Raw genomic sequence first — 26903 nt, forward strand, 5'->3', positions numbered from 1 at the left:
GGTAGCTGTAAAAGAAAGATAAAAAAAAAAAACACATCTATAAATATTAAACACGTGATACCACCATAAACGTGTGTACTGTACACGGGACGTCAGTTCTTTATGCCTTTGAGAATCTTAAAAGTCAGATCTTTTGTGCCTTTCAAAACTTTGAAGCGAAACGTCGTTTCACAAAAGGTCATATTTGTGCGTTCATGTGCCCGCACGAAAGGAGGAGGGGCTACAGATCACGTGATACGACCATCCAGGAAGTTGCTTGTTGTCTCTAGGCTTGGCCGGGCAGGATGTTGTCCTCAACAAAGTAGACTTATCCCGCAGATTGCCCACTCCATCAATGGCATTGCAAGACTGACTTGGCTTTTAACTGTCATCGTTTGATTAAAACACACGCACATATTTGCCTGTTCAACTAACTTAGTCCAAAATGGCTCCTGGATAAAAAGAAAAGAAGGTTCCAGAAGCACCGTGGACTACAGGGTTGCGAGTGCGTGGAGCTGAGCGGCCTGCTGTCGCGAAGAAAGCTTAGCAGCAGCCGGTGAGGACGCACAGCAAGTCGCCGGCCATCGTGTACATGTACACCAACAACAAAATCACACTTCTCCTTCAATTAACACTTGGTGAGTACGATGATTTCGTTTCAGTATCCACCCAGTCCTATTATCCTCAGATGACCCCAAAGGGTTACCTATTTTTTTTTCTAGTGTAAAATGGAGGCTAGCATTAGCTTTAGCAGCTGCTAATGACATTAGCGATTGATTGTTTTGCCTTTGCTCCAAAATGTAGGCGTTGACAATCTAATGAATGCATTGAGGTGAGTGGTATGGACAATTACGTGATTGTAACCTACTTCGCCAGATTAAATATTGAGGATCAGAACTACATGGAGTGTAAATGTCTCGATGTTTCTCATAACGACAATGCTCTATTTACAGGCGACAGCAAAAGCATTGGAGGGTTGTGAGCATCACGTATAAACCTCACAAAACTGCAGTGCAATGTTCAAAATGATGCATTTAATTGATTTCAAAGATGCACGGCGACCAATTCGCTAGTAACTGCCATCGTGTTTACGCTAGCAACAGCGAGTGCTAATACTATTGTTTATGCCAGCTCACGCTTGTCTAAACAAAATATTGTTCGTTCATGGGGTGACATGATGATCTCGTATCCCCAGTGAGGAATCCGGGTTTGTTAAATTCAAGACAAAGCTCTTGTTTTTTTTCATGAATCGCGTCAGGTTATTAATTGGTTACGCAGGTTATTAATTGTGCCTTGTGAAAATTACTGCAACCGCTGTTGAATTTTAGTATGCTTTTATCAGAAAATAATGTATAGAAACCACCTTCTGTGTGTGTAATACATACACACATACTTTATCTATGTATGTGTATATATATATGTATATATATAATAAAACAAAAAAATACATCTTTTTACACACAGCAGGATGAAACTCAGGTTTGATATATATATGAACGTCAATGAACATTTTTTATTAAAGTCAATGAACAACTTTTTTATTCATCATGATTTTAATCTCAATCAAAATTTTATTTTCATCATTTTATCATCTACTTTATAAATTTGTCAGAAATCCCACATGGTTTGGATAATTCTAACGTCAAATACATTGATGGAGTTTTTCTGTGAATTCACAATTCTTTGATCGAGAATGGTCAAATCAAATTCAAACACATGCTAAATGTCAGTCACACCAGCCACAAACTGTCACAATCAACAACCATAGCTATTGGATAAGTGCCTTATTTTGTTTGTTTTTTCTACCCTTAGGTTCCCCCTTCCCTGTTACTCTTTCTGATTGTGTTCTAAGAGAGGTAAGACCAGTATCATCGCCAAGATAGCTGGGCCAGGCAGGAAGCGGCACACCTCAGATCCAGACCCCAGCAGCGGCAGTGAATCCGGCGACGGGCGGCCCCTTAGCGCCAAGTGTCTGAAGATGTCCAGCGGTGGTGGTAATGGGGCCGGGGGCCGACGCGGCGGGGCTCCGAATCAGCAGAGGGGAGGAGGTGACCATGGGTCAGAGTTATCCTCCAGTGCCAGTAAGAAGAAGCAGAAAGACAGGGCTAACCAAGAGTCCAGAGAGGCCAAGAGAGCAGCTGCTTCTGCAGTAGATGGAGTCCTTGCAGAGGTCAAAAAAGGTAAATTCCAAAAAAAATCTCCAATCATGGTGCAATACAATATTGTAACTTTCATTGAGATCAGAATACAGTTGTCTTTTAATTTGTCATATTGAGAAATATTGATTTCTTCATTATGTATGTTAATTGGCACCCGGATTCATATCGTGTCACTTGAATTTTAATCTGACTCGATATCTTGGCAATGCCATTAGGAAGAAAAGGATTTTTGGCTTGGCACGGTATTTGCTAAAATCGAAAACCATTGGCTCTGTATGTAAAAGATTGTTTGGTCATTTTCACCCATCAATTTCTTTTTTCTTTGCCATGACTTTTCTCCAGATTATGTTTGTGCTGTATGCATGCGACAGGAAATGCAAAGTGACATTAGGCATTACGACCGCCCAGAAAGGATAGAGTGTTGTTCCTGACATTTAGAGGGGGAGAGAAAAGGAGAAAGTGTGTGTGTGTGTGTGTGTGTGTGTGTGTGTGTGTGTGTGTGTGTGTGTGTGTGTCTAGTCGAGTTGCAGTAGGAAAAGGAGCACACTCAAAACGACTTTGGAGATTATATTCAGCTCAAATTACTTCACCAATTTCGTCACATGGACAACGGTATACAACTTTTCTTGATTCCGAAGTTTTCCGTTGGATGCGATATTAGATTATGTCTTTTTGAAGTATGCACGTGTGAGTGTGGCGAGACTATACAGCTTGTGCGTGCGTGCGTGTGAGTGCAGTGGCAGGGCTTGGAGGAGTGCGAGCAGGTGCACCTACCTCAAGACTCTGACTGGAGGCTAGTTTATTTGTAGTGCTGCTCTAGTCCTACCAGTTTAATGCACAGAGCTTAAAGAAATGCATGGCAAAATGAATGAATTAGTGTCACATCTGGATTCGATAAACGTCTGGGCGTAAACTGTTTCAAGTTGGAGGATCAGAATGCAGGTTCTTCTTAAACTGTTGACTATGTGACAACCATAAGGAGATTGACATTTCGAGACTGTACCATTGATAGAATCTTAGTTCTTATCAGCAAGGCACTTGTACGATTTGCTATGTACTTTGCTGCCATGGAGAGAAGAGATTTCATTACATTGCAGCAACCAGCAGAGGGTGCACGTATTTCACGCCAGACTGCTCTGCAGCCAAAATGGGTAGAGGAAGTAGAAATCTAATTTTCATCTTGACATGAGTAAACAGCTGATTAAAATTTCACGAAATAAATGGCAATATCCTTTTCTCAATTTATAAAAACACATATTATGTAGACCACACAATAAAATAATGTATGAATAAAAGGAAATTATACCACATTATGATTTTTTTTTTTTGGTGCTTCCAGATGTGTTTGTGGATTGGAAACAAAATGCCAATGAAGTGATCATCAAGTTGCGCTGTGGGGAAAGTGTGCAAAAGATTGAGGATGTCAACACAACCTTCACTGATACACATTGCCACGTGCACTTTGCAGGTAAAGTCATCTTTGCATCACATGAACACTTGTTGAGTTTCAAAGGAATATTAAAGAAAAACAACATAAAGACTGTTTGCTTTATCTGATTGTTGGGAATTTTAAAATGTTACTCAAAACTCGGGACGTTCAATATCACTTTTTTTCCTTCTGATTCATAATGGTACAATTATTCTTTGCGTACTCATCTAGTATGAGTAACAATATCGCTAGTACTTCGGAAGTGTAAAATTTCATATACCACTCAATGAATTGTGAGCAAAAGTCTATTTTTATAAAGCAGATGATTTGCCTCTGTTCGTCGATGTCAGATGTTGTTTGCTTGAAGTATCGGTGAGCAAAATGTAGCTGGGTTTCTAAATAACACGTTTGACCTTACAGTTTTAACTGTATATTGTCAATCACTAAAAATCGATAATGTAATTGTTTCTAGAGTTAACGTTACCTGCATCCATGACCTGAATGCCTCAAAGTTGAACTGAGGTGCTTCTGTTGTTTTGGGTAAGGTTTGAGTACCTTCTAGACGCTTCCAGATAGTCAATACCCTTAACAAGGTAAACATACACAGAGAAAATATCCATCCATCCTCTATACCACTTGTCCCCATGGGGACGTGCTGGAGCCTATCCCAGCAGTCATCGGACAGTAGGCGGGGGACACCCTGAACCGGTTGCCAGCCAATTGCAGGGCACACAGAGACGCACTCACACCTAGGGGCAATTTGGAGTGCTCAATCGGCTTAACAAGCATGTTTTAGGGATGTGGGAGGAAACCAGAGTGCCCGGAGAAAACCCACGCGGGCGCGAGGTGAACACACAGGGAGGGCCGGTGGTGGAATCGAACCCGCACCCTCCTAACTGTGAGGCGAACATGCTTACCAGTGTCCCACCGAGCCACCCTCAGAGAAACTTTTCAACTGTATTTCCATTAATAGTTGTGAATATTATCATGCTTCAGTCTGCATCTATAATCCCGATCTGCCTATTGTAAAGTATTACTCCAAAAGCATGCATTTTCATTCCATTTTAATTTTGTGCATTTCCTTTTTCAGATGGCCGTGAGTGGAGCTGCCAATTGCAAGAGGAAATAGAGGCCTCTTGTAGTAGAGTGCAATACAAAGAGAAGGGAGGATTTCTGTTGCTCATCCTCCACAAGAAGATCCCTATACACATTTGGCCTTCACTAAAAGTGAGTTAGAAATGAATGTTAACTCATTAGATGCTCCCACCCATGTTACAGTCTATCTTAATGGTGACAGCAATTTGTCCATTTGTTGTGTTTAAGTCAAACAAGAAGGAGAAGGAGGTGGGACCCATGGAGACACAAAATGTCAAGGTGCCAGAATTAAGGTCTGTAGCCTCCGAGTCATCAGAGCATCTCAAGTTGTCCTCCCCGCTGGCACAGCATCAATCTCAGGCTCCCTCCCCCCCATCTCGCAACGCATCAAGATGCAGCAGCAGCACTAAAGCTGAGCGCGCTGTCAAGCGTCATCTGAAACACAAAACCTCCATGGACTCTTTGGCGGCAACTTCTAGTGATGGGGATGGCAGAGGTGCTTCACCTAAGCCCGTCCTGGTTAAGAAAGGCAACCAGCAGTCCCAAGAGCCCAGTGTGAAGCGCACCAGTGCACATCTTCCAAGGAACTCCAAGGAGGACAAGTCTTCTACTGATAGAGGCATCGACTCATCCCAGACTAGGACGTCTCATGCACACCTGCCGGCCGTAGAGCTCCCTCAAATGCCGCACAGAGATAGAGACAAGAGTATAGAAAGATTACTTAGTGAACATGTGCATGGGAGCACTGTTGCTAACAAGATTCAGGTTAGTACAAATATTTGTTGATAATTGATCACTGATAAAAATGTGTTATCTGAAAGCTGAGTTATCTTTTAAGGTCACAAAAACAAGATGACCTAATACTTTTGTAAACTAAGCTAAAATGATATCACTCTCGGCACACATCGGTGCTCATTTTATTATTTTTCATGTTATGGCCAAATAACAGGAGTGACAGTTGAAACTATTTTAATAAATTCCTTTTGCAAAGTTGACAATTTCCATAGCTCCAATTGCATTGTGCAGTTAGTTGGCTGCTGTCAAATGCTGTATTGGAGAAAGGGAAAAAAAAACATGCAACAGAATACATAAGAGAAATCGGAGCACACAACTCGCATTCTGGCCTCCTTCCATTGGCTGCTTTTGTATTTCGAGAATTTAGGAGGAGTTCTAAAGAAAGCTTTATTTGTTCTCTAAATGGTCTCATCCCATCGTACCTTCTATGGTCTTCCATTCCTATGCTCTTGTCAAGCTGACCAGCAGAAGCTTGGAGGAGATTTTTTTGCTGCTGGTCCAAAACTATGGAATTACCTCTTTGTACACATCAAACAAGGCTCTTTCCATAAAACAATCAAAACAAACAAAAAAAAAGAGCAAACTTTGCTTTCAACTCTAAGTGAGAGTCAGCCCTTGTTTTAGTGTTTTGGTCTGACAGTTTTAAACTATATAGTCAATGTTTATTGTTTTAGGTACATTTTTATTTAAAGAACATTAAGCTGTATTTTTTTTTTTAAATGCCTCTAAATGAAGTTAGCTTGACTTCTATATATGAAAGCTGGATCTGATTTTTGTTTTATTTTCTGTTTAGGAGGCAGATAAACCGTATGACTCCCCAGACACACAGTACAGAGGTGCTGAAACTGTGGAAAGTGAAAACCAACCAGCTGTTCCTATAAGTACAGGTGGCTCCCTGAAAACTTTGGACTTCAACAACTCTCTTGACTCAGCCTCTCTAGAAAAGAGCTCAGACGTAACAGGCGTCAAGCCAGACAAAACGGCTCAGCATCACGAATCGGTGCAAGATACCCAAACTTACCAGCAGCCTGTTTCAAAAGGAGTCGCCTCTGCGCCATCTCAAGATGTGTCTGCCGAACAAGACCCATCGACAAGTCTGAGGCAGAGTCAAAGTAGCTCTGATGGAGAGGAGAAGCGTGACCAGTCCAAAGAGGATCCAACCCTCATGAAGCAACAGGAAGGTTTGTCTTGGCAGTATAGTCTCTTGGAGCTGTCTGTACCAGTCTTCTGAATCAATTTAACGATTCATTTTGCTTCACCGTAGTGCCGGAGCCGATGGTAAACCTGCAGTTTGTGAAGAGTGACTCGTATGAGAAAGGCACAGACTTGATGGTAGTGAACGTCTACATGAAGGGCATCTGCAGGAACACATCCAGGGTCATTTTCAGGGAGCAGGATTTCACCCTCATCTTCCAGACGAGGTACTGGATAGAAACCTTCCAAAGTAGTGCAGCCTGCTACTTTGTTGCAAAATAAAATTCTCCAGTAAATTTTCCAGTGACAATGACAAAGCTCTTTCTTTGTCACCACCTCCTTTTTTATTACAGTGATGCTAACTTTCTTCGGCTTCACCCGGACTGTGGACCAAACACGGTTTTCAAGTGGCAAGTAAAACTCAGGTAGCCTCTCCACTCTTGAAATGGCAATGATGTTTTTATATATTTTTTTGATATTTCTGCTGTGTCTAAAATAACATTGGTAATGCTTGCTGTGATGAAATATTACTTTAAAAAGCATTTCCTGCGTTCAAGAAATTGATCACATTACGTATACGCGATGACGAAAAAAAGATATAAAAACAAAGCCCAAATTACAATTCATTTTCATTTTCATTTTTTTTTATAAATTTCTTCTCCTTCCAACCTGTCCGCTCCAGGAACTTGATACAGCCTGAGCTGTGCTCCTATTCCTTCACTGTATCCCGAGTGGACATTAGTCTGAAGAAGAGACACAGCCAACGCTGGGAGGGTCTAGAGGCCCCTGCCACACAAGGTCTGATGCCAAGCTTCTACTTGACAATGACGTGGCCTTTTTCATCATGTGTAATTTAATGCTGTCCCAGGCGAATATGGGCAACATCATTATATTAACGTGACCACCACCTCCTCGAACCACAAGGTCCATTCTCCTCTGTTTAAGGTGCAGTGGGTGGCGCCAAGGTGGCTGTGCCCTCGAGCCCTACCTGCACAGAAAAGAGCCAACCAGGCAGCAGCCAGCACAGCCTGCCGACCAAAGAGGAACCCCCAAGGGTCGGTGAAGAGAAACCCAAGGCCCCGAAAGCCCCACCCCGAGTGGAGGACAGTGGTTTGGAAACTGTGGTTTCTCGTGGAGTCTCTGACCATGATGCCATCACCAACGCCGAGCCCACTGTTATGACGGTTAGTTGGAAAATGCAGGCTTTTTTGGGCGGGAGGGGGGTTCAGGATGATGAGTTGCGTGTAGAGTTGGTGAAAGTGGTCTATTTTTTTTTTCTAACTTTTATTTCTTATGTCAGCCTAAGCCGACTTGCATGGTGCAGCCCATGACCCATGGACCCCCTGCCAGCAATGAGCACCATGAAGAAGAAGAGGAGAAAAAAGTGTGCCCGCCTGGTTTCACAGGATTGGTCAACCTCGGGAACACCTGCTTCATGAACAGTGTGATTCAATCCTTGTCCAACACCAGAGAACTACGTGATTACTTTCATGGTAAATAAAGATTTGAGTCCCACCAGTAACCTTACTGGATGGGTGCCAAACACCACACTTCTTTTCACTGAAATTCAAGTCCAGTAACTTGCTGATTTACACTCTTGCCAGTGGAAAACACATCAAGGAAATCCTCTGTTACATTGCAATGTCACTTCTCGAATCACATTCATCCGAAGAACATGGTTGTCTATCCCAAACGAATTTTCCTCTTTCCGATCTCTTTTAGATCGGGCGTTCGAGTCAGAAATCAACCGCAATAATCCACTGGGAACAGGGGGTCGGCTAGCCAATGGCTTTGCTGTGCTGCTCAGGGCCCTTTGGAAAGGAACACACCATGCCTTTCAGCCCTCCAAGCTCAAGGTCTGCGTGACATTTATGGGTTGTAAAAAGTGCTTTGCTTTTTCAAATCAACATGCACGCTCCATCTTTTCTCATACTTTAAATTTCATTTAACTTTGCAGGCAATTGTGGCCAGTAAAGCCAATCAGTTTACAGGCTACGCCCAGCATGATGCCCAGGAGTTCATGGCCTTTTTGCTCGACGGCCTCCATGAGGACTTGAATCGCATTCAGAATAAGCCATACACGGAGACGGTGGACTCCGATGGTCGCTTGGATGAGGTTGGTGTTTCGAAAGAAACCTGGCAGGCCCTTTTGTTATGAATGATGTAATTTTGCAGCTTTAGCTAGAAATGTATACTTAGGTAGATATGGAAAGGACTGAAATGAAAATCGTTCCTTCATGTTGTCTGCTGGGACACCGATTACTAACTTTGCTGAAACTTAGATAATGTTGCTGTTGCTTGTCACAGGTGGTGGCAGAGGAGGCATGGCAGAGGCACAAGATGAGAAATGACTCATTCATAGTGGACCTCTTTCAAGGCCAGTTTAAGTCCAAACTTGTCTGTCCCACGTGCTCTAAGGTAATCCGTGCTACTTTCAACATCTGGATTTAAAGTAACAGTCAGTCCTCAGTAATCATCTCCTCTGCTCTCCCCTCAGGTGTCCATAACATTTGACCCCTTCCTATACTTGCCCGTCCCATTGCCACAGAAACAAAAGGTGCTCTCAGTTTTCTACTTTGCCAAGGAACCACATAAGAAACCCATAAAGGTGAGATTAGAAAACAATTGCCTGTCAAAAGACAAAGATGTCTCATATTGAATGTTTTTTTTTTTTTTTTTTTTTATATGCCTGTGCCAGTTTTTGGTGAGTGTGAGTAAAGAGAACTCCAGCACTGCAGAAGTCCTTGAGTCCATCTCCAGGAGTGTTAGGGTCAAGCCTGAGAATCTCAGACTCGCAGAGGTTACTGTAATTTCTTTCTTTATTCTTAGTTTGAGAGCATTTTAAACTTTGATCGTACTGAGCTTGTTTCCTTTGTTCAGGTGGGGAGGAACTGCTTCCAGCGAATGTTTTTGCCCTCTCATTCCCTGGACACTGTGTCCTCCTCAGACATATTATTCTGCTTCGAGGTGCTTTCCAAAGATCTGGTCAAGGAGAGAGTTGTGTTGCTCCGAGTGCAGCAGGTAACAAAAGAATGCCTTTCTGGGATCGGTGCTTTGCAGTGATAAATGATAATGCAGTTTGCTTATTTTTCCTCGACAGAGACTACAGGTTCCCAACATCCCCATCTCAAAGTGTGCCTCCTGCCTAAAGCCTCCAGTGTCTGAGGAAGACAAACTAAAGCGTTGCACTCGCTGTTACAGTGTTGGCTACTGCAATCAGTGAGTTGCGTTTTTATAGTGGCAAGTCCATCTCGTAGTGCAGTTGCTAATTTCATTGTTGCTTTCTTCTTCTTCACAGACTGTGTCAAAAGAACCATTGGCCCAATCACAAAGGTCAGTGTCGACCAAACACTGAAAATGTGGGTCTGCCATTTTTGGTTAGTGTACCCAAGTCCCGGCTCTCCTATAGCCGGCTCACTCAGCTTCTGCATGGCTACTCCAGGTACTGAGTCTGACTCAAAGCATCTTATCGTGCAAAATGCATCCATTCATACACATTGATTATTAACTTATTCACTGCCATTGCATACATTGTGCATTTTTCCACCATATGAATTTTATTTGTGCAGAACACAGGTGTTAGTCATATTTAGAACATGTCAGCATTTTGTTTCCCTATAAATTCTAAAGCTCGGGTATGTCTCGACAGATTCTAGATGAGTTAGGCAATTGTTGTGACCTATTAAAATGCCATCCCTTATCTCCTTGTGTAGGTTTTCAGTCAATGTGTTCCAGCCTCCTTTACAGTCAGGGAGGACATCGCCTGAAATATCTCCAGTTCTCTTGACGCCACCAGTAGGTTCTCTAGGTGGCCCTGGCTCAGGAGATGAGGCCATGGCTGGAAGCAGTACTGTAGAATTAGGTGACTGTGGACCTGAAAGTGGCGGGCCGACACTTGACTCCTCTAAGCTACACACCTTTACCTCAGCCCATGTTTCCGGCGATGCTGTTCCACTTACTTCCCCCCAGACGTCTCACTCCACCGCACAGACTTCAGACTCTGGGTTCTCAGAGTCCATCTCCTCTACTTCCTGCTGTTCTCTGGACACCCACACTGAAAAAGAAACCTCTTGTGAGAAGGCAGTACGACCGGAAGGTGATGGATTATTAGAATTTTTTTTAAATACATATCCAGAGTAATTTTGTTGTCTAATATCCTTATTTATCTTTGCTGTTTCCTAGCTGCAGTAGCTGGGTATCAGCAACCTAATGATCCATCTTCAGGGCATGCTGGTCAGTTCTACATCAATTTGTTGGATTCTAACAACAAGGAGAAGCGACTGGACGATAAAGGTAGCAACTATACTGTGGATTTCATAACGTTTTATTGAGAACCTTCAAACTGGAACCACGTGTGTGTTTGAATAAAGCACAATAACACGCATGGCAGCTCTAGATTCTGATTGTATATCGACCCATTCTGCAGAGGACATTCTGGTCGATCTCCCTGACGATGCAACTGTGGAGCTGGTGTGGAAAAACAACGAGCGTCTAAAGGAGTATGTCCTGGTGAGCTCAAAGGAGCTGGAGTATGAGGAAGATCCTAGTTCTTTGAGTGAGACAGCCAGGGCAGGGCACTTCACCCTGGAGCAGTGCCTCAACCTCTTCACCAAGCCAGAGGTGTTGGCACCAGAAGAGGCATGGTAAGGCTTTTCATATTGCCATCATGTAATTAATGCATTTATTGTCACACTTTACTATTTATTAAGCAAACCGAGTTGTATTTTATGTTTTGGGAAATTGTATTTTATGTTTCTGGAAATGCTGAAAAAATATTACCCCTGAAATCTTGGCCAAGGTCAATTCAAAAGATGTCCAAATAGAGTCTGGGTACTCTTTTGTCATCACATAAACACCTGTTCATTCAATTTTTGTTTACATTACATTGCAAGCACTGTTTAACAGAGGCAAGGAAAAGACTAGGTTCCTTTCTGTTCTTCATTTGTAGCCAAAATAGCCAAAGCGACATGAAAAATTCCAACGTTCATATGATTAAATTAATATGAAAAAACGTAATAAAAACAAAAAAGAATCATCCCATCTGAGAATTCACCATTGTAATATGAACACTCCACTGGGCTCTGATAGTGTTGCTCTGTTTACCCCTCCAAAGGTATTGCCCCAAGTGCCAGCAGCACCGTGAAGCCTCCAAACAACTGCTTCTGTGGCGGCTTCCCAATATTTTGATCATCCAACTGAAACGCTTCAGTTTCAGGAGTTTCATCTGGAGAGACAAAATTAACGACATGGTTGACTTTCCTGTCAGGTGAATGCCTCTCGAATAATAGTTGCTTGGCCTTGTTGGAAGTAAAAAGAATGCACAGTGTTGATCTAATTAAAAAAAAAAAAAACTTTTGTCTTGTAGAAATCTGGATCTAAGTAAGTTCTGTATTGGTCAGAAGGACGAGATGCAGCATCCACCTATCTACGACTTGTATGCGGTCATCAACCACTATGGGGGCATGATCGGTGGCCACTACACCGCCTACGCTCGGCTGCCAAATGACAGAAACAGCCAGCGTAGTGACGTTGGTGAGTTTATTTATTGTGATGTAAATATGAACTCTCTGCTCTTCTGTTCCTTATTTCCAACCTAACTTCTGCCCCTCGCACAGGCTGGCGCCTGTTTGATGACAGCACCGTAACCATGGTGGAGGAGAGCCAAGTGGTGATGCGATATGCCTATGTCCTTTTCTACCGCCGCCGAAATTCCCCCGTGGAGAGGCCGCCACGTTTCCTCAGGCCCGTTGGAGCAGACTCTCCCCCTGCAATGGGAGCTACTGCCAGTCAGGTGAGGTCACCGGAACAAGCTGCAATGGATATCTCAAAACATAGGCATTCTTCTAAAGTGTGATTGATGGATTTGTTTCAATTTGAAATGCGATGCACAGTGAAGATTTGGAGCCTTATTGGAAATGCTGTTGAAAAGCATGCAACCTTATTTTCTGATTTTCTTCATACTATAGAATTTTTGATATTCTTTATACTATAGAAGGGATGAGTAGCACGTAATCACACTGTAATATCCTGCACAACAACAGTGACATATGAGTACGTCGATTCTATGGGTTTCTACAGTTGGGAATTTCTCACAGTTATCTTTCTTAGGCTTTTGAAAATAACACAAGGTCAAGTGTCAGAAAGTCCACCTCTTGTTTTGGAAGGGTGCCTCATTCTGCTGTATCACATTATTTTCTTCATAGTCTATCTGTGGGGTTTGTGGTGTAATCATCATATAACAATAATGTGTATGCTGAAAACATCTTTCAGCATGTTAACATTTTCCCCACTTTTGCGTTGAAATGTTCATGAATGACAATGATGCTGTGATAACAGTAACAGACAACGGTGTTACAAGTGTCAAGATAAACGCTTCCTCTGTGAACCATTATCAGTTTCATTCCACAAATCTGTACAATACAAGCAAGTGACCCTTACGGTTTTGACAGTTGAGAGGGTATCAACTCGGTTAGCAGCCTACTCCTTGGGTACTGACAAATGTGAAATGCTGCCAGTTTGATATGCACCTCTGAAATTTGCTCAACTTATTTCGAAATGCACATTGATAATTAATGAATTCCTTCTATGTGAAGATGTTGAACATGTTGATTTTGTACAATAATTTTCAACAGTAATTTAGCAATACTCATCTTTGAGAGAGTGTTTGCATTTTAAATTGACCACTTCAACACGCCTAGGAAATCACAATGTTCTATCATCGGTGCACCATTTAAAATAGGCCTGTGTGCCACTTGAGGGGCTCAAACTAGGTATGTAATTAATTGCATTGGCTGTATTTATTTTGATCAAATGTGGGATTAGACCTCTCTTAGGTGCAATCTCATGAAGTAATAGGGGCATAAAAGATTTCACAACTTGGTAGCAACAAGCTGGTGGTGCAGTTAATCAAGGTTTAAGCAGTTAAAGTACGCAATACTACCGTCATAGCTTCATTGCCTTTCATCCCTGCATGTTGAACACATTCAATTCGTTTTGTCAAAATGACCTTCTAAATACAGTATTGTGAAATTCAAGATTCTTGCATTTTCATTCTGCTACAGCCACACCTTTGCTGTATTTCTTCTTCGCAAACCTTCAAACCACGAAGAAGCTTTTGCCTTATTTCTATTGTTTTTATTTTCTTATTTTGTTGTCTTGTGACCCGTTATCTTGAGATCTTGGTATCTATTTTGTTCAGGATCATGTGGAAATGTGTTTGTAAAATAGACATTCCGTGAATACTCACCTTAAATATAACTTGAAAGAATAACCAAAAAATAACTGAGGAACAAGCTAAAATCAGAAAATACTAATATAATATCATTAGAAAAAGTAAAAAATCAAGAAATACCAGCTGTTCCTGCGTGTTGGCCTCTTTGGAGCAGTGCGGTGCCTTGCAAGCATGGAGTACACACTCAAAATGAGAAGAGTAGAAGGATGGTGCGCTTCAACTCCATCCATATATGTCGGTTTTTTTGGAAGAATGTGTGCCTTTGAGTATTGCTATACTACCCGTGTGTATGTGTTCTTACAGTGTTGGTAATATTTGAAAGAATCACCCTCCGAGTAGTCCAAGCAAATTTCTTGTTAGCATTCACTTCTTGACTAGATTTTACATTGTCCTGAGCATAAGCGCTGTTTGTGTGATTATTTTGGTTTCGTTTTGTTAATATAGTTTGACAATAAACACCTCCTGGGGTCATTTAACAGTTGAAGTCACACTGAGGGAGGTCAAAATCACATCACATCTTGTTGCACAAGTGCATTGAGGGTACTTTCACAATACTGGGAACTTGTACACAGCGACGTTAACCATATTCATCGTTTTTTCTTAAGATCGAGGGAAGCCAAAGTTAAAATCACATGGACTGCCCAGCCCTAATACCTACCTGTGGAACAATCTTCACCACTCTGGTAAAGTTAGCCCATAAGTAACTCCCGATGAATTTTATCTCCTGGACCAAATTCACTCGGGTACTTGAATAAATTCACAGAGATATTTGTCAACAGGAATCAAAAAGCTGGAAATTGACTGCGTTACAATTATTATTTTTTTTGTTTAAAAGTGATGAGGCCAACCTCTGATTCTTATGCTTTGCTACTTTTCTCTTGCTTCTATCCTATCTGCAAGTTCTCCTTTTTTGGATGTAAATTGAATGTGGTTTAGACAATGATTCTTAAAATCAGCTGCAGACTGAACAATCTAGTGAGCATTTATTTAGGTGACTCCGTGAGGAATTGCCCACCTCGAGTGTAAACAGCAAATCAACTCAAAACGTCAACTCTTAATGACAGTGTTTGTTAGACCACCACGTCTTTTCCCAGAAGTTGATACCGGTTTCCGCCAATCGCAGGCCTCTCTAATATGGCGGGAACTGGAAGAAGACGAGGAGGGTCTTGATGAAGGCCCACGCAGACCTTTCCTCTCTGGGCTGCGACGGCGACAAGCCCAAAGGACAAGAGATGAGGAAGATGAGGACAGAGCAGAAGGGCACCATCAACGCGTGGGGAGGATGCCAGATTGTCCCGACGACGATCGTGTGCGATATTTTGTTCTTGGAACCCTGGCTGCGGTCTTTGCCCTTTTGATCAACTTGGTCTACCCACTTCTTTACAAATCAAATTGGACCTGAGTCACAGCTGGATGATGAATTGCTCAGGAGTTATGCTTGGAAACTAAAGATTGGTGTTTTGGGTGGAAGCACTCTCAGTTGTCTTAGTACATTGGACTCTCCTGAGGTATTAGGAAAATATGATCAGGAAAGAGAACAAGAATGCAGAACCTGAGAAGTTAGTGAAACGAAACAAAGCAACTTTGTATCAGCTGTTCTCCCTCACATTTCCTGTCCTTATTTTAGTCATTTATTTTACCATATAATAACCCTGCCCAGCAGCCTCGTTTCTGCTCAAATTTACACATTTTATTACGGTTGGATGCCACATTGCTGCAAAATCAAGTTTTGATTTCGTAATACCTGATAGATCCCAATTTTTAGTGTCTCAGACACTTTGGGGCACTGTCCCGTCACCAATTGTTGAATGCTACCGGATGATGTCACTCCATTTACTTAGCTGACACAGCTATTGCAATCCCGCCAACACACCCACATTGGAAAAGCAAGCCTGATCAGGAGTTACTGAACTGGTAACAATAATGAAAGAAAATGAATTAATGATAGAATAAACCCCTTAGTAATGATAGATGCAATATTCATCACGGTAGCTGCACTGCACATTATTTTGAGTTTCACTTGTTCTAGGTTTGTTTTTGAAAATTTGCTGTGCTAAAATTTTAGAAAATAGGCTATACTACATTCAACAATAGCAAGATTATAAAATTGTGATCCATGAAATCAAATGTGTTTTCTATGTTTCTTCTGGTGAAAATAATTCAGAATCATAATCCATGGTCCGCTCTACCCATGTGACTCATTCATCTGTCAACCCTTTTAACACACTGAAGCTCAGGTAGAATATATAATAACAATTTGAATTGTTTAACTGTAAAATCAGCAAGGTAAATGTTAGGTCTGAATGTGAGCGTGACTTGACTGACTTTCCTTTGCATTTAATACTAGATGGCGATCCTAGATACAAAACATACTTGGTTCTTAACCTCGGTGGTTCAAGTCTCCATATTTGTGTTCAATGTTAGTTTTCAATGGTTGAGCAACCTAACATGAGAATTTTAGTCAAGAAATACTCGTTGCTTTTGCATGATGTACAATGTTCAGGACTTCAATATGCCCTCTAGTGCCCTATTTGAAGTGTTTTATTGTTGCTATCTTTTGGATCCATTTTTTACTTTATCCCCCTGCCTTTTTTCTGCAAATGTGTTACGTTCTATCTATCTTCATTTTAAGCCATAGTCTGTTGGGTTTTGGTTGGATTTATCCTCTTTCATTTTTAAAACCCTCCGTCACTGTTTACTAAAGATATCTGATGTTAGCTTCATGGTAAAGAGCATGTTGGGGTGTGTAACATTTGGTTGAGGTTTGTTATACTGTGGGAATATATTTTAAAATTGCAAATAGCAGTTTTAATATATGTAATAGGACAAATGCATCTTTGAAGTCTTAATGTTGGCTGCTGTGGCAATTCTGATATTATATTAAAAAGCAGATCTCAGGGATTTTCCACTGCAACCTTCCTGTTTGCCTTAGTCCAAATGTAAATATACACGTATAGAATTGTACGGTATATGGCTGGGATTGTATTGATTTCAATTTTATATGTGGACTGTTGAATTTTTGTGATGTGTACTGAGTAAAGACAGAAGTTATTAGTTTCCCCGCAAGAATGTATGGAAGGTCCTTTATCCAAACGTTGCTTTCTAATGTTTGCTTATGTTTGGAAATAATGATAAATAAAAAAAAGTGTAGCTTTACTTGTCTTTGAATGCATTTAGCATGATTATTGACAGAAAATGAATTCTATCCTCTGAATTTATTCTTGATACGTTTTATTTTACAGGCATCAAGTCAGTCACTATTTGGCGCAGACCTGGATTCAGAGGAACCACCTTCGTTGACCCCGGAGGTCCCCTCTGGTGTCTGCGCACATTCTGGAGACTGTGCAACAGCATCCTACAGCAACATGGAGGATGTGGACTAATCTGTGACACAGGACACAAATGTGACCCAAATAACATCTCATGGTGACGCATTGAAGTAGACCTAAGATCTACTTGGCCGACGCACATTGGTGCTCTTCATAACATCAAAGCCTCAATGGGCCGTCTGATGCTGCAGTGTTGGAAGAGCTGGATTTCAGAACTGTCATGTGGAAGTACTAAAAATGTGCTCAGACTAATCACACGCTTCATGTGGACAAATGTATCAGGATACTTGAAAATTAGAATCACCTTTATTGTCACTGTACACAGTACATCAAAATTTGAGCGCTGCTCACTTTGGTGCAAAAAGCAAATGAAAAGAGCATTAGACCACACAAATAACACTTTATGAGCATTTTCAACAGCTTCTACGCTGCGGGGAAGTCTGTTTACGGTTTTCTGTCTTGTCATATTGTCATTCAAATAGGAATGGGCTAAAGTTGATGTTGGATGAGGGTGTCACTCGTGTCACTGACATTGAGGTCAGGGCCTCTCAAGTTCTTCCACACCGAACTCATGGTTTTGTCCCAAGAATAGGGTCCATTTAGGGTAATTGATTTGCTTACATAACTATGGAATGGTGTTGTTGCAGGTATACAACTGTCATGTTCATAAGCGCCATAGGCTTTCAGAAGCTGCTGTTGAAACTGTTCTCGTCAAGAATGAAGTGGCTCATCTGCAGGGTCCCACTTGTCAAACGCAACTTGTGGTATGTCAAAATAAAAACTTCACTGTTAAGTCTGGCCAGCCCTGTTGATTTGATCTCGATTGTCATCTAGTGTGTTATGTATATTGCTTAGTTTTCTTCACAGGTTATTGCCTGGTTAGAATAGTGCGTGTCAGGATTGCATTTGAATTATAGCAACAAAAATAAAGAAAGGTGGAACGTAAAGGTAGCTTTAATCATGTGGATTCAATTGTCCAAGGCTTCGGTATAAAGTGAAACGTGCATGTCTGCATGTTCTCACATCACATGGAAGTCAACACCTTGCTTGATCTATCCCCCGTTTCTTGCTAAATTACCTGTTCTTGCCCCTATTTTCTGTTGTAACCAACCACATAAGTGGTGGTCTTTATGAAAGCTGCTGTGGATCATACATGTAAATTATTTATACAAATAAAAATAATTCTAATTGGTAACATTGAATGACTCCTGTCCATATCCCCTTTCCAATAATACACAGGGAATATTAGTTTTATCATTTCTTGTTTTACAATGTTCCCCCAGCACAACGAACGATAAGAATACTTTTGTCGTTTGTATGATTACAACATCATGTTCCCACATCAAAATTAAGAAAAAGGATGTTCTGTGGTGTGACCAATCGGTGGCGCTCAAGTAACCCTGTACGATATTAACCGACTGAAGAAGAATTTGGAACAGTTGATAAGGAAGTTAAGGGGACGATTTAACTCATATTGGCAGCAGATCAGCAAAATTGAAGTGAACTACCACACCGAGTGGTTCACTGATGGCCAACAACAGCGGGGACAACAGCCGCCATGCTGAAGACAACGGGGACACTAATAACCGCGATGTCTCCGAACCTGCGCCCGGGACAAATGACGGCCCACCGTTGTGTCCTGCCATACACAAGAAGCATAAAAAAATAATCCTGCATGTGGATTTAAACAACACCATTCTGGTGTCCGACTCAGTCAGATGTCAAGGGACAGTGGCTGCCCTGGATTATTTTATGACGACTGTTACATGGGGCAAAATGAGCAAAGGTAAACACGGCGAGAGTTGTATTTGTGCTGACTCAGGTGAGCGATACAGGCTATGTCTTTTATGCCGAATTCAATGTCAAGAACTACAGCCTTTATTTGTGCATTTTCAATCCATCGCTGTGGAATGTCAACTATGCCGAATGGCAGATCTGCAGGAGCAGTGTGAGCCAAAGAACATAATCATTCCATTCACACAAAATCCCTGACACACCAAAATGTACTTACATAGTAACAAAGCGTACATACATAGTAATTATCTCACTCTTTATTACATTCTGTAAGTAACTCGGCCTTCCCATTAAATTAGACCAACTAAATTTACTATAATGATGATGATGATGACAGATCTTTATTCATCCTGCAGCGGGGAAATTTAAGAGTGCAAGAATACAAGTGCCAAATTTAAAAAAGGATAAATAACAGACAAGGACAAAGACAAGTGCCACTAGCATGTTGAAGAGTCTGTCCGTTTTAAAGTGTAGGAAATGGGCCCAATCCTCCTGACCGGTCTGATCTACATCTCAAATGTCTGTCTGCATTCACAGGCAGGTGGAAATGGTTGAGTGACTCACCTTCTCTACTTCCGCCATGTGATGATGCCGTCAGCTACTACTCTCAGTTTGGAGGATCTCCCATGTTCACCTCCGTTGCAGGTAAACGCTTTCGTGGAATTCTGGAGGAACATCTGAACCTGCTCCGCTGGCCTGAAAATGTAAAGGTAAGTATCCTCTCAGACAGAATAGACAGTAATAGTTTCACTAATCAATAAGATCTTTAGACTATATTGTGTGTTGATGGGCTGGCCTTCCTACAGGGAGACAGCGAGCTGACAATAAAGGCAATGAATGGCTGCCTCTACCACTGGATCCTTCCCTCCTTTTTCCAGTTGCTCAAAGACCTGACGCAGGAAGGCACCGAGTTTGCCGTCCACTTTCGTACCTTTGGATGCGATTTACCTCGTGTGTTAAGTGCTGTATCCAAAGCACTGAGCCAGGGTGTTCATCCATTGTTTCCTGATCTCCCTGATCTGAAGGTAAAATAGAGTCACAATCAATCCAAGCATTGTCTACCCTCACCTACTCCACATTTTTAAACAAGAGCGCCACACGTTTTCAAGCTCTTATGCCGTAATTTACAAAGCAATGAACTTGTGGTACAAGAATTTTCCCAGATGGTTCATTGAATATTTCTCATGAAAATGATAACAAATGAATTATGGACCGATAGCCGATCAATCTCCCAGTAATTGTGCTATAATAGACACCTCCTGTCTGGACTTGTCTCCTGCTCAGTTAAGTGTGAATAAGACACCAGGCAAGATCCGTTGCAGTTCGAAGGGGGTTCTTCTGACCAGAGGTGCAGAGCGGCTGTCCTCCCGCGATGGCGAGAGAGGCCCCTACCAATTCTTTAGTGGCGCGAATGGACTCGGGGGCTTCCAGGATGACTACAAATGGTAAGTTAATTCCCCAAGTACCAATCTCCTGCATGTACCCGTAGCCATATATATATATATTTTTTTTTTTTATTCATCCAGGTGGATGATGAAGAAATTCTCCATCCAAGGTGGGAAGCCGCTGTGGGTGGACCCCTTTGACGAGGATGTTCAGCACATCTTCATAGATGACAACATAAGACAGAATGACAAGGATACCGTCGTCCATCCCAAGGTAGCACACGGCTCTTCTTGGCACAGATCATTTTCTTCCTTTATTTCCCCCCGCCATTTTCCATCTCATTTGACTACTCATTTGTAATATTTCATACTACGCATATTGAGCGAGATGCAGTGTCCTTACTCCCTGCCTCCTCCTCTGCCTCATTAATTTTTAATTGAGTGTGTTTTTGGTTATTCAAATGTCAAGTCCCATTTAGTGAGAGCAACACTTTAAAGCCACTTCAAGAACTGCAACTTCCTAACTCAGCTCTTCTTGGAGTAAACTGCTGACTCGCTGCTTGTTGTGTTGTTTCAGCCGATGAAAGTCAGACGTTGGTAATTACGAGATTGAATTAATAGAAGCTTTATTTAGTAAGAGCCCCGAAGCTTTTGTGCTTTGCTCTAGCCAGCGGCTACTTCTATTTAGTTTCATTGTGTTTGTGTTTTTGCAAATGAGTATAACGTTGAAAAGAAACGAACAAAAAAAATAGCAGAACTTGCAAAGTGTTAGTCTGATGTTTTCACTTTCATGCATTCTAAAATTGGTCACTGTGCAAAGCAAGGCAATTTGTGCAAGTATTACAAAAAGCAGAATAGTTTGGTTGTTTTTATTTTTTTGTGTGATGATTAAATGAGTCAGACCGCAATTTGCAAAGTAGCTTCCGATGCAGTTGTGTTTAACAACCGACAAAACAAAAAAACACAACCATGTGTCTGGTTTAGGTTTTCATGGAGCCGGGCGGCTCGGACACTCGCACAGCCTCTGTTTCAGAGTTTTATGACGTCGCCTTGATCCAGACCGACCTCCTCAAGGCCATTTCTGAGCCCGACTACTTCACCCGCCGCGTCCACATCTGCCAGGAGAACTATGAGAAGAATATCCAGCAGAGGTCAGGCTAGAGCACAGCTGGACAACTGTTATCCACTTCTGCTCTTGAAGAACTACTACTATTCAGGGTACGATTTTCTCAGGGCTGAGACTTTATCTTCTTAGAGGTAAAGCTTTTTATAATGAAAAAAAAAATGGTGTTTAACTTGCTTTGTTGTTCAAAAAAAAAAAAGAGTAATGATCAAAATATTCCCCAGAAACTAAATATCAGGTATTAGCAGCACATTCATAAATAGTACATTGAGACAAGACTAAGAAAACACATTTTCCATACACATTTCGAATAGTAATTCAACAAATTAGAGAGCCTCTCCTGAAAGGCCCTGTGAATAATGCATCTTCGCAAGAATTATGCCAACAGCTCAGTAATTGGGGTCAAATGGAGTCAAGCGCCCCTTTCGTCAGAGTTGTTTTCATCCATTACTTGAGTTTACAAAATTCTCTGATGAGGTTTTTAAACCAATATTGGGCCCAATACCCATGAAAAGAAGAGGCAGGCCATTTAAATTCTCATTCACACATTCTTTTATGATTTTTGTCAATGAATGATGCACTCTGGTTGCAAATAGCTTTTACTAGCTCCTGTGATGTGCAATGTTAAAGACACTGTGACCCACCATTAGGTTGAGCAGGTGTCGGGGATGCTTTTAAATCATTTTACTTTTTTTGTTATGTCTTAACACAAACTGACTGCGCATTTACTGAGTGGTTGTTCATTGTACTGATTACTGTATAATATGTTTTTTAACAATTTTATATTTCTGCCAGGCAGATTTATTATTTGCATTTTATTTATTGCTGAGTACTGAGAGACTAAAAAACAACCCCAACAATTTTATGGTGCAGACAATTTGTAGTAGTAAAAGTTTTTTTTTTTTTTTTTTTTTTGCATGATGGAGCATTTTATTTTTCTTTCAAACATTGTCCTGAATAATGTTTTCATTGTAGTGACCAAAGTCAACTATTTTATTTTGGAAGAAGTGAAGATATCGTACGAAGGTGTACAATATGAGGCGCATCCAAGTCAAGGTTGTTTGGCCTCAGTTCATTCTTCACTCCACTGATGACTTCAACATTAACATTCAATAGCATGAAACATTTGTTTGACTGCTTCTTCTGCTTGCAGTTTTTTGTACGCTTCTGTTACATCAAGCTATTGTATTTACTGTAGTTACAATATAATAACTGTTGTCTTATAATAATGTGTGACAATCATTAAACATTTGTCTTGAAATGAGACCATCGCAGAGGATCTTTGACACTTCTTTTAAAGTACGTAGTCACCGATACCGAGGGTCGATACCACTAATACTTAAGTAACAAAGAAACAACATTTTGAAGACATATTCATCCCAAGAGAGCAATATGCTTCTATTTGAATCCCGTGTGTTGCACCAGTGAGACATAAAAAACAAGCAGGACACCAGACATTTTTATCATTTATTCAGTTTAGGCCAGTGGTTGCTGCTTACGTATTGTTTATATACTGATATTGTTTATAGTCATTGACAAAAGGTCTATTCATGTTAGGATAAGAGGAGTCATTGAATAAAAAAAATCTGCCATCTTAAATTTGATAACCCCTGACTGACTTAATACAGTAAAAGGCTTGTCGGCCGCACAAATGACTGCAGTGTCTTCTTTGTCTGCATGAGGGCAGCAGCGTCTCTGGTTATTTGAACCAGCTTCCGTCCTCTCAGGTGAGTTACTGTTACCTGATTCTGTTGTAAGCTAACGAAATGCGCACAATCCAACTCACCATCATGTTTTTCTCCACTGAATGTCAAACGACTACAATTGTGCAGCAGTGTCTCAATTTGTACTTGAAGACGGCGGAAGTTGCAGCTTGAGAGCACTTGATGGCTGCGTCAATTGTGCGCACGGAGAAAGGGAGAAAGAGAGAGGGAGAGAGAGAGAAGTGAGGAGGCGATCGAAGTGCAGCTGGATAGAAACTGTTGGATGCCGGCGTTTTAGCCCAATATGGACAGCTACGCTCTGGGAACGTGATTAATTCGGTACCTGTGGGCTTACGTGGCACCATCGCTGCATCTTTGGACTGATCTCACCTGCTCGGAAGGTACGCGCATTTCTTTGCACAACTTTGCACATCTTTGAGCTTTTATTTGCTTATCAAACAAGGTGCATTCATTTCGCATATGAGTCAAGAACGCGCGCTTCAGCGGGGCGTTGCAGCGGGTGGTCAACTTCGAGTTCCAAAATAGCCATTGACATTTTTATTATTATTTTTTTCAAGTCGAAACCATTTGAAACAACCCCGCTTTGCACTCACTCACTGACCACTTCATAAGACATACCTGCAATGTCAATGGGGTGCTGAGCGGTTTCTAATATTTTGACATATGTTGCGTAAACAACTCGGCTGTCCCTCTTTGTGTTCTTTTTTTTAAATTTATTAGATCATTACCATTTTAGCGCTTTCAATGCAAATATAGTTAAAGTTCTCAGATGTGGAGTTATGTCTCGTTTAGTAACTTGCACCTTCAGTTCACTCAGTTGTATTCACTTCACTGGTTTACATCAAATTGGCCCTTTCGTGGCCAATCTTATCCAATTGAAATTCAGGATTAAATCATATTTGGGAAGAGGGGGTTTCTGCACTCAACAGTTGATTTTTTTTTTTTTTCTGTTTCTTTGTCTATTTGTGATTTTAAGGTCATATTTAAACATTTCTTTTATGGGCATATATGCCCAACTATATGCAAACTACAATGTAAAGGCTTACAAATATAAATTTATATTTTAATCATAATAAATAATTCAATGATTAAAAATGTATGTTTAACACTTCATGTCATAAATGTATATAATAATGACCTAAAATATTTAAATTAAAGAACACTTGTAATTGAACAAGGCCAGAGAGTTAACTAAAATACAGTATGGGAAACATCTCACTACACATATAGTAAAACGGAATCAAAACTCAGTTTAATTAAGCATAAATCAAGTCTTGACTTGACTTGCTCTCATGAGATTGCAATTTGCTCCATGATATCACAGCTTTTTCATATGTAGTCAGAGACATTGATATCACAAACTGTACACGACTTGAAGTAAACACTTACCTTTTACATCAGGTTTTTTTTTTCCTGATGGTTACCTTCAATCTGATGAAGTCATGTTATTAAAGTTGTCTAGTGATGTCGTTTTGATATCTTGAAAGGCACGATAAAAGCCTTCTCCATTAGTGCTGTAAACTAAGACAGTCTTTATGACTTTGTCCTTCATACACCCCTTCTTAGTTAGTATGTTATCTCTGGATGACATTGATTGCTTCACCCGTCTTTATTCTTCTGTCCTAGCAACTAGGGCCCTTTTATTTACAGTTTTCTCATTACAGTGTTGACGATAATAGGCCAAAAAGGTCATTATTTACTCAAAACCCACAACAATCCTTGTTTAGTCCGCGACTGAAATTTTGTCGCTGACAGATAAAGAGGACAAAAAAGGAGGTACCCCCCCAGACACACACACCTTAACCAAGGATGTCAAGAAAGTGTTTTTTAATCAACTTAGCAATTTAATTCATCCTCAGGGAGCATGAGAATGAATCATCTATCATCATCGTATCATATCATGTGCACTGCCATTGACTGTCAGCCATTCTTGGGTGTTTTTGTCCAATGTCAGCAGAAAATGGCACAATGGGACAGATTTGAGTTGTAATAGAAAATATTGCAGGGCAAATGGATGCAACTGTTTATTCTTCTAATTATATAAGCCAAATGGATACCATCTGCTGCTTTTTCCTGCATCTGGCCAAACAGTTGAAAGATGCGTTCAGTCTCATACGTGGAAAAGAACGAATGCAACCCTCCTGCCCTCCTTTCTCTGTGTCCTAACATATGTGCTAATCAGCATAATGAGGATCATAGCTGACATGCAGCGTCTGGTTCTGTCTCGTCAGGTTCTAGGCAGGCTTGCAAGGCGTGTTGGCGGCTCTCGTTGTGCCAGTAAAATGCCACCTTCACTCAGGAGGAGGCACCGTGAAGGCAGGCACTCAGAAATGCACAAGCTTGTACGAATGATGGATTACATTATTGAGTCGTGCGACTTGGGTCAGCGATGTCAAACTTGTTGATATCAGCAGTCACATTTACTTATGGTTGTAATGTATACAACTGGGATTTTCTGGTACACCAAAAATAATGGATTGGTACATCGGTACATAAAGTTAACAGTTTGGACACAGTAGGGAATAAAATGCTTATGGTTTCTGGAAAGAAGAAAACATTCAATGACATTTAAAATGAAAATCTAAAGAGGTTAGAGGAGGAGCTTGCAATTTAAAAAAAAATGGACATATTTGAATAGTCATGACAGTGGAAAAACAACAACAGTTATCTCCCGCTCAATCCTGTGCCTCTAATTTGATATTTGAGAAAAAAAAACACACCTGAGGAAAAATAATCACTGAGCGACAGAAGCTGCGAATTACATGTCAAATTGGTTGCTTACTCGTGAGCACTTGTTGGGGACACACCTCTGTAGCCTTGCCCAGAGATGCACCTCATTCATAATGGAGTGTTACTATAACTCTAAATATTAGCAGTTTTTTTGTTTTTTGCAAGGCTGCAAGGATTGCACAGTGAGTGTTTCCAAAAATGTAGAGAATTGACGGCCACCTCCCAAGTCACATTTTCTTTCTCTGATTGTTTTTTTTTTCCCTGTGTGATTGTTTTTTTATATATATCAAATAAGAGAAGTGCACCAATAACTATTTGGTTGGTCTGAATTATCATCCTATAAAAAAAGTAACAATAGCTTTGGCAATTTGAAGAGCCTCAAAGCGTGTACTGCACTACATTATTTTTAATGCTGTAATGATATTCCCATTGGCGTGACGCCATTTCAAAGGAGTTAACAAGTTTGACGTTTTGCCAAAAGCTTGCCCCTTTAGCAAGGACGTCCACCAGCCTAAAACTGAGCTATGTTGTGTTTGTTTAAGAGCCGTGTGGTTAGAGCGAGAGGCAGTTTACTGTTTGTAACATAGCAAATATGTTCCATTTGAGAACCCTAATTATCTCCCCATCATTTTGCATAATTGCCCCTTTTTGATTACTATCATTTTTATGGATAATGAGTTTTGAATAGAAGTCAAGAGGAAAAGATTGCTTTCAGAAGCTTTCACAGGCCAAATGTTTAATTGGTCATTCTGGATGATGCATTGGTCCCTAACTGGGATAAATTATTGTAAAAGCTCCAAAGTTGAACACCATTTATTATTATTATTGTTATTGTTGTTATTGATGATAACACTAGTAGTTGTCGTGTCCGTCTTTAGCTTTAGCACATCCGGCTCTGGCTTCCCTGCGTCGAGTTTGCATGTTCTTCTCCAGGTA

General features: G+C 40.9%; 3 protein-coding genes across 10 annotated transcripts in view; all 3 read left to right on the forward strand.

Annotated features, from left to right (window-relative positions):
* Positions 1-221: 221 nt before the first annotated feature.
* On the forward strand, positions 222-18004 carry usp19 (ubiquitin specific peptidase 19). 6 transcript variants are annotated; one of them, XM_085913145.1, is made up of 27 exons: positions 222-617; positions 1792-2159; positions 3478-3606; positions 4658-4794; positions 4891-4955; positions 5055-5427; positions 6251-6638; positions 6722-6878; positions 7005-7076; positions 7334-7449; positions 7597-7835; positions 7952-8144; positions 8374-8507; positions 8609-8767; positions 8959-9069; positions 9149-9259; positions 9350-9451; positions 9532-9672; positions 9752-9870; positions 9950-10093; positions 10365-10747; positions 10834-10944; positions 11078-11294; positions 11765-11917; positions 12017-12183; positions 12267-12442; positions 15006-17118. In XM_085913145.1, exons 2-27 carry the CDS (start codon positions 1958-1960, stop codon positions 15282-15284), a joined length of 4578 nt encoding a protein of 1525 aa, XP_085769271.1. In that variant the 5' UTR covers positions 222-617; positions 1792-1957; the 3' UTR covers positions 15285-17118. The 6 variants fall into 6 exon arrangements, with proteins under 6 accessions (XP_085769271.1, XP_085769281.1, XP_085769290.1 ...); XM_085913155.1 differs by lacking the exon at positions 15006-17118 and adding an exon at positions 17125-18004 and having other exon boundaries at positions 4891-5427; XM_085913164.1 differs by lacking the exon at positions 15006-17118 and adding an exon at positions 17125-18004 and having other exon boundaries at positions 4891-5427; positions 7603-7835.
* A 631-nt stretch (positions 18005-18635) lies between these two features.
* LOC147061978 (uncharacterized) lies at positions 18636-22777 on the forward strand. The gene is made up of 6 exons (XM_085928853.1): positions 18636-18997; positions 19543-19715; positions 19812-20030; positions 20290-20450; positions 20532-20664; positions 21375-22777. The coding sequence occupies exons 1-6, from the start codon at positions 18739-18741 to the stop codon at positions 21549-21551; spliced, it is 1122 nt and encodes a 373-aa protein (XP_085784979.1). The 5' UTR covers positions 18636-18738; the 3' UTR covers positions 21552-22777.
* A 422-nt stretch (positions 22778-23199) lies between these two features.
* Positions 23200-26903, forward strand: part of klhdc8b (kelch domain containing 8B) — a 59479-nt gene continuing 55775 nt past the window's right edge. For 2 of the 3 annotated variants that reach the window (XM_085913617.1, XM_085913637.1), the window contains exon 1: positions 23266-23617. The gene's annotated coding sequence lies outside the window, so the exon portion shown is untranslated. Of the gene's footprint in view, positions 23241-23265; positions 23618-26903 lie in introns of those variants that run through there. The other variant, XM_085913628.1, reaches the window with a different exon arrangement.

Source organism: Syngnathus leptorhynchus, chromosome 1, assembly GCF_054491065.1.
Source record: "Syngnathus leptorhynchus isolate UIUO chromosome 1, UIUO_Slep, whole genome shotgun sequence".
Lineage (NCBI taxonomy): Eukaryota > Metazoa > Chordata > Actinopteri > Syngnathiformes > Syngnathidae > Syngnathus > Syngnathus leptorhynchus.

Bases quoted from the DNA above. Each gene is read 5' to 3' on its own strand.
- usp19 (XM_085913126.1), top strand. From the start codon at position 1,958: ATGTCCAGCGGTGGTGGTAATGGGGCCGGGGGCCGACGCGGCGGGGCT. The intron at 6,639-6,721 runs GTTTGTCTTGGC...GCTTCACCGTAG, and splicing joins CCTCATGAAGCAACAGGAAG to TGCCGGAGCCGATGGTAAAC. The intron at 10,094-10,364 runs GTACTGAGTCTG...CTCCTTGTGTAG, and splicing joins CTTCTGCATGGCTACTCCAG to GTTTTCAGTCAATGTGTTCC.
- LOC147061978 (XM_085928853.1), top strand. From the start codon at position 18,739: ATGGCCAACAACAGCGGGGACAACAGCCGCCATGCTGAAGACAACGGG. The intron at 19,716-19,811 runs GTAAGTATCCTC...GCCTTCCTACAG, and splicing joins GCTGGCCTGAAAATGTAAAG to GGAGACAGCGAGCTGACAAT. The intron at 20,451-20,531 runs GTAAGTTAATTC...TTATTCATCCAG, and splicing joins TTCCAGGATGACTACAAATG to GTGGATGATGAAGAAATTCT.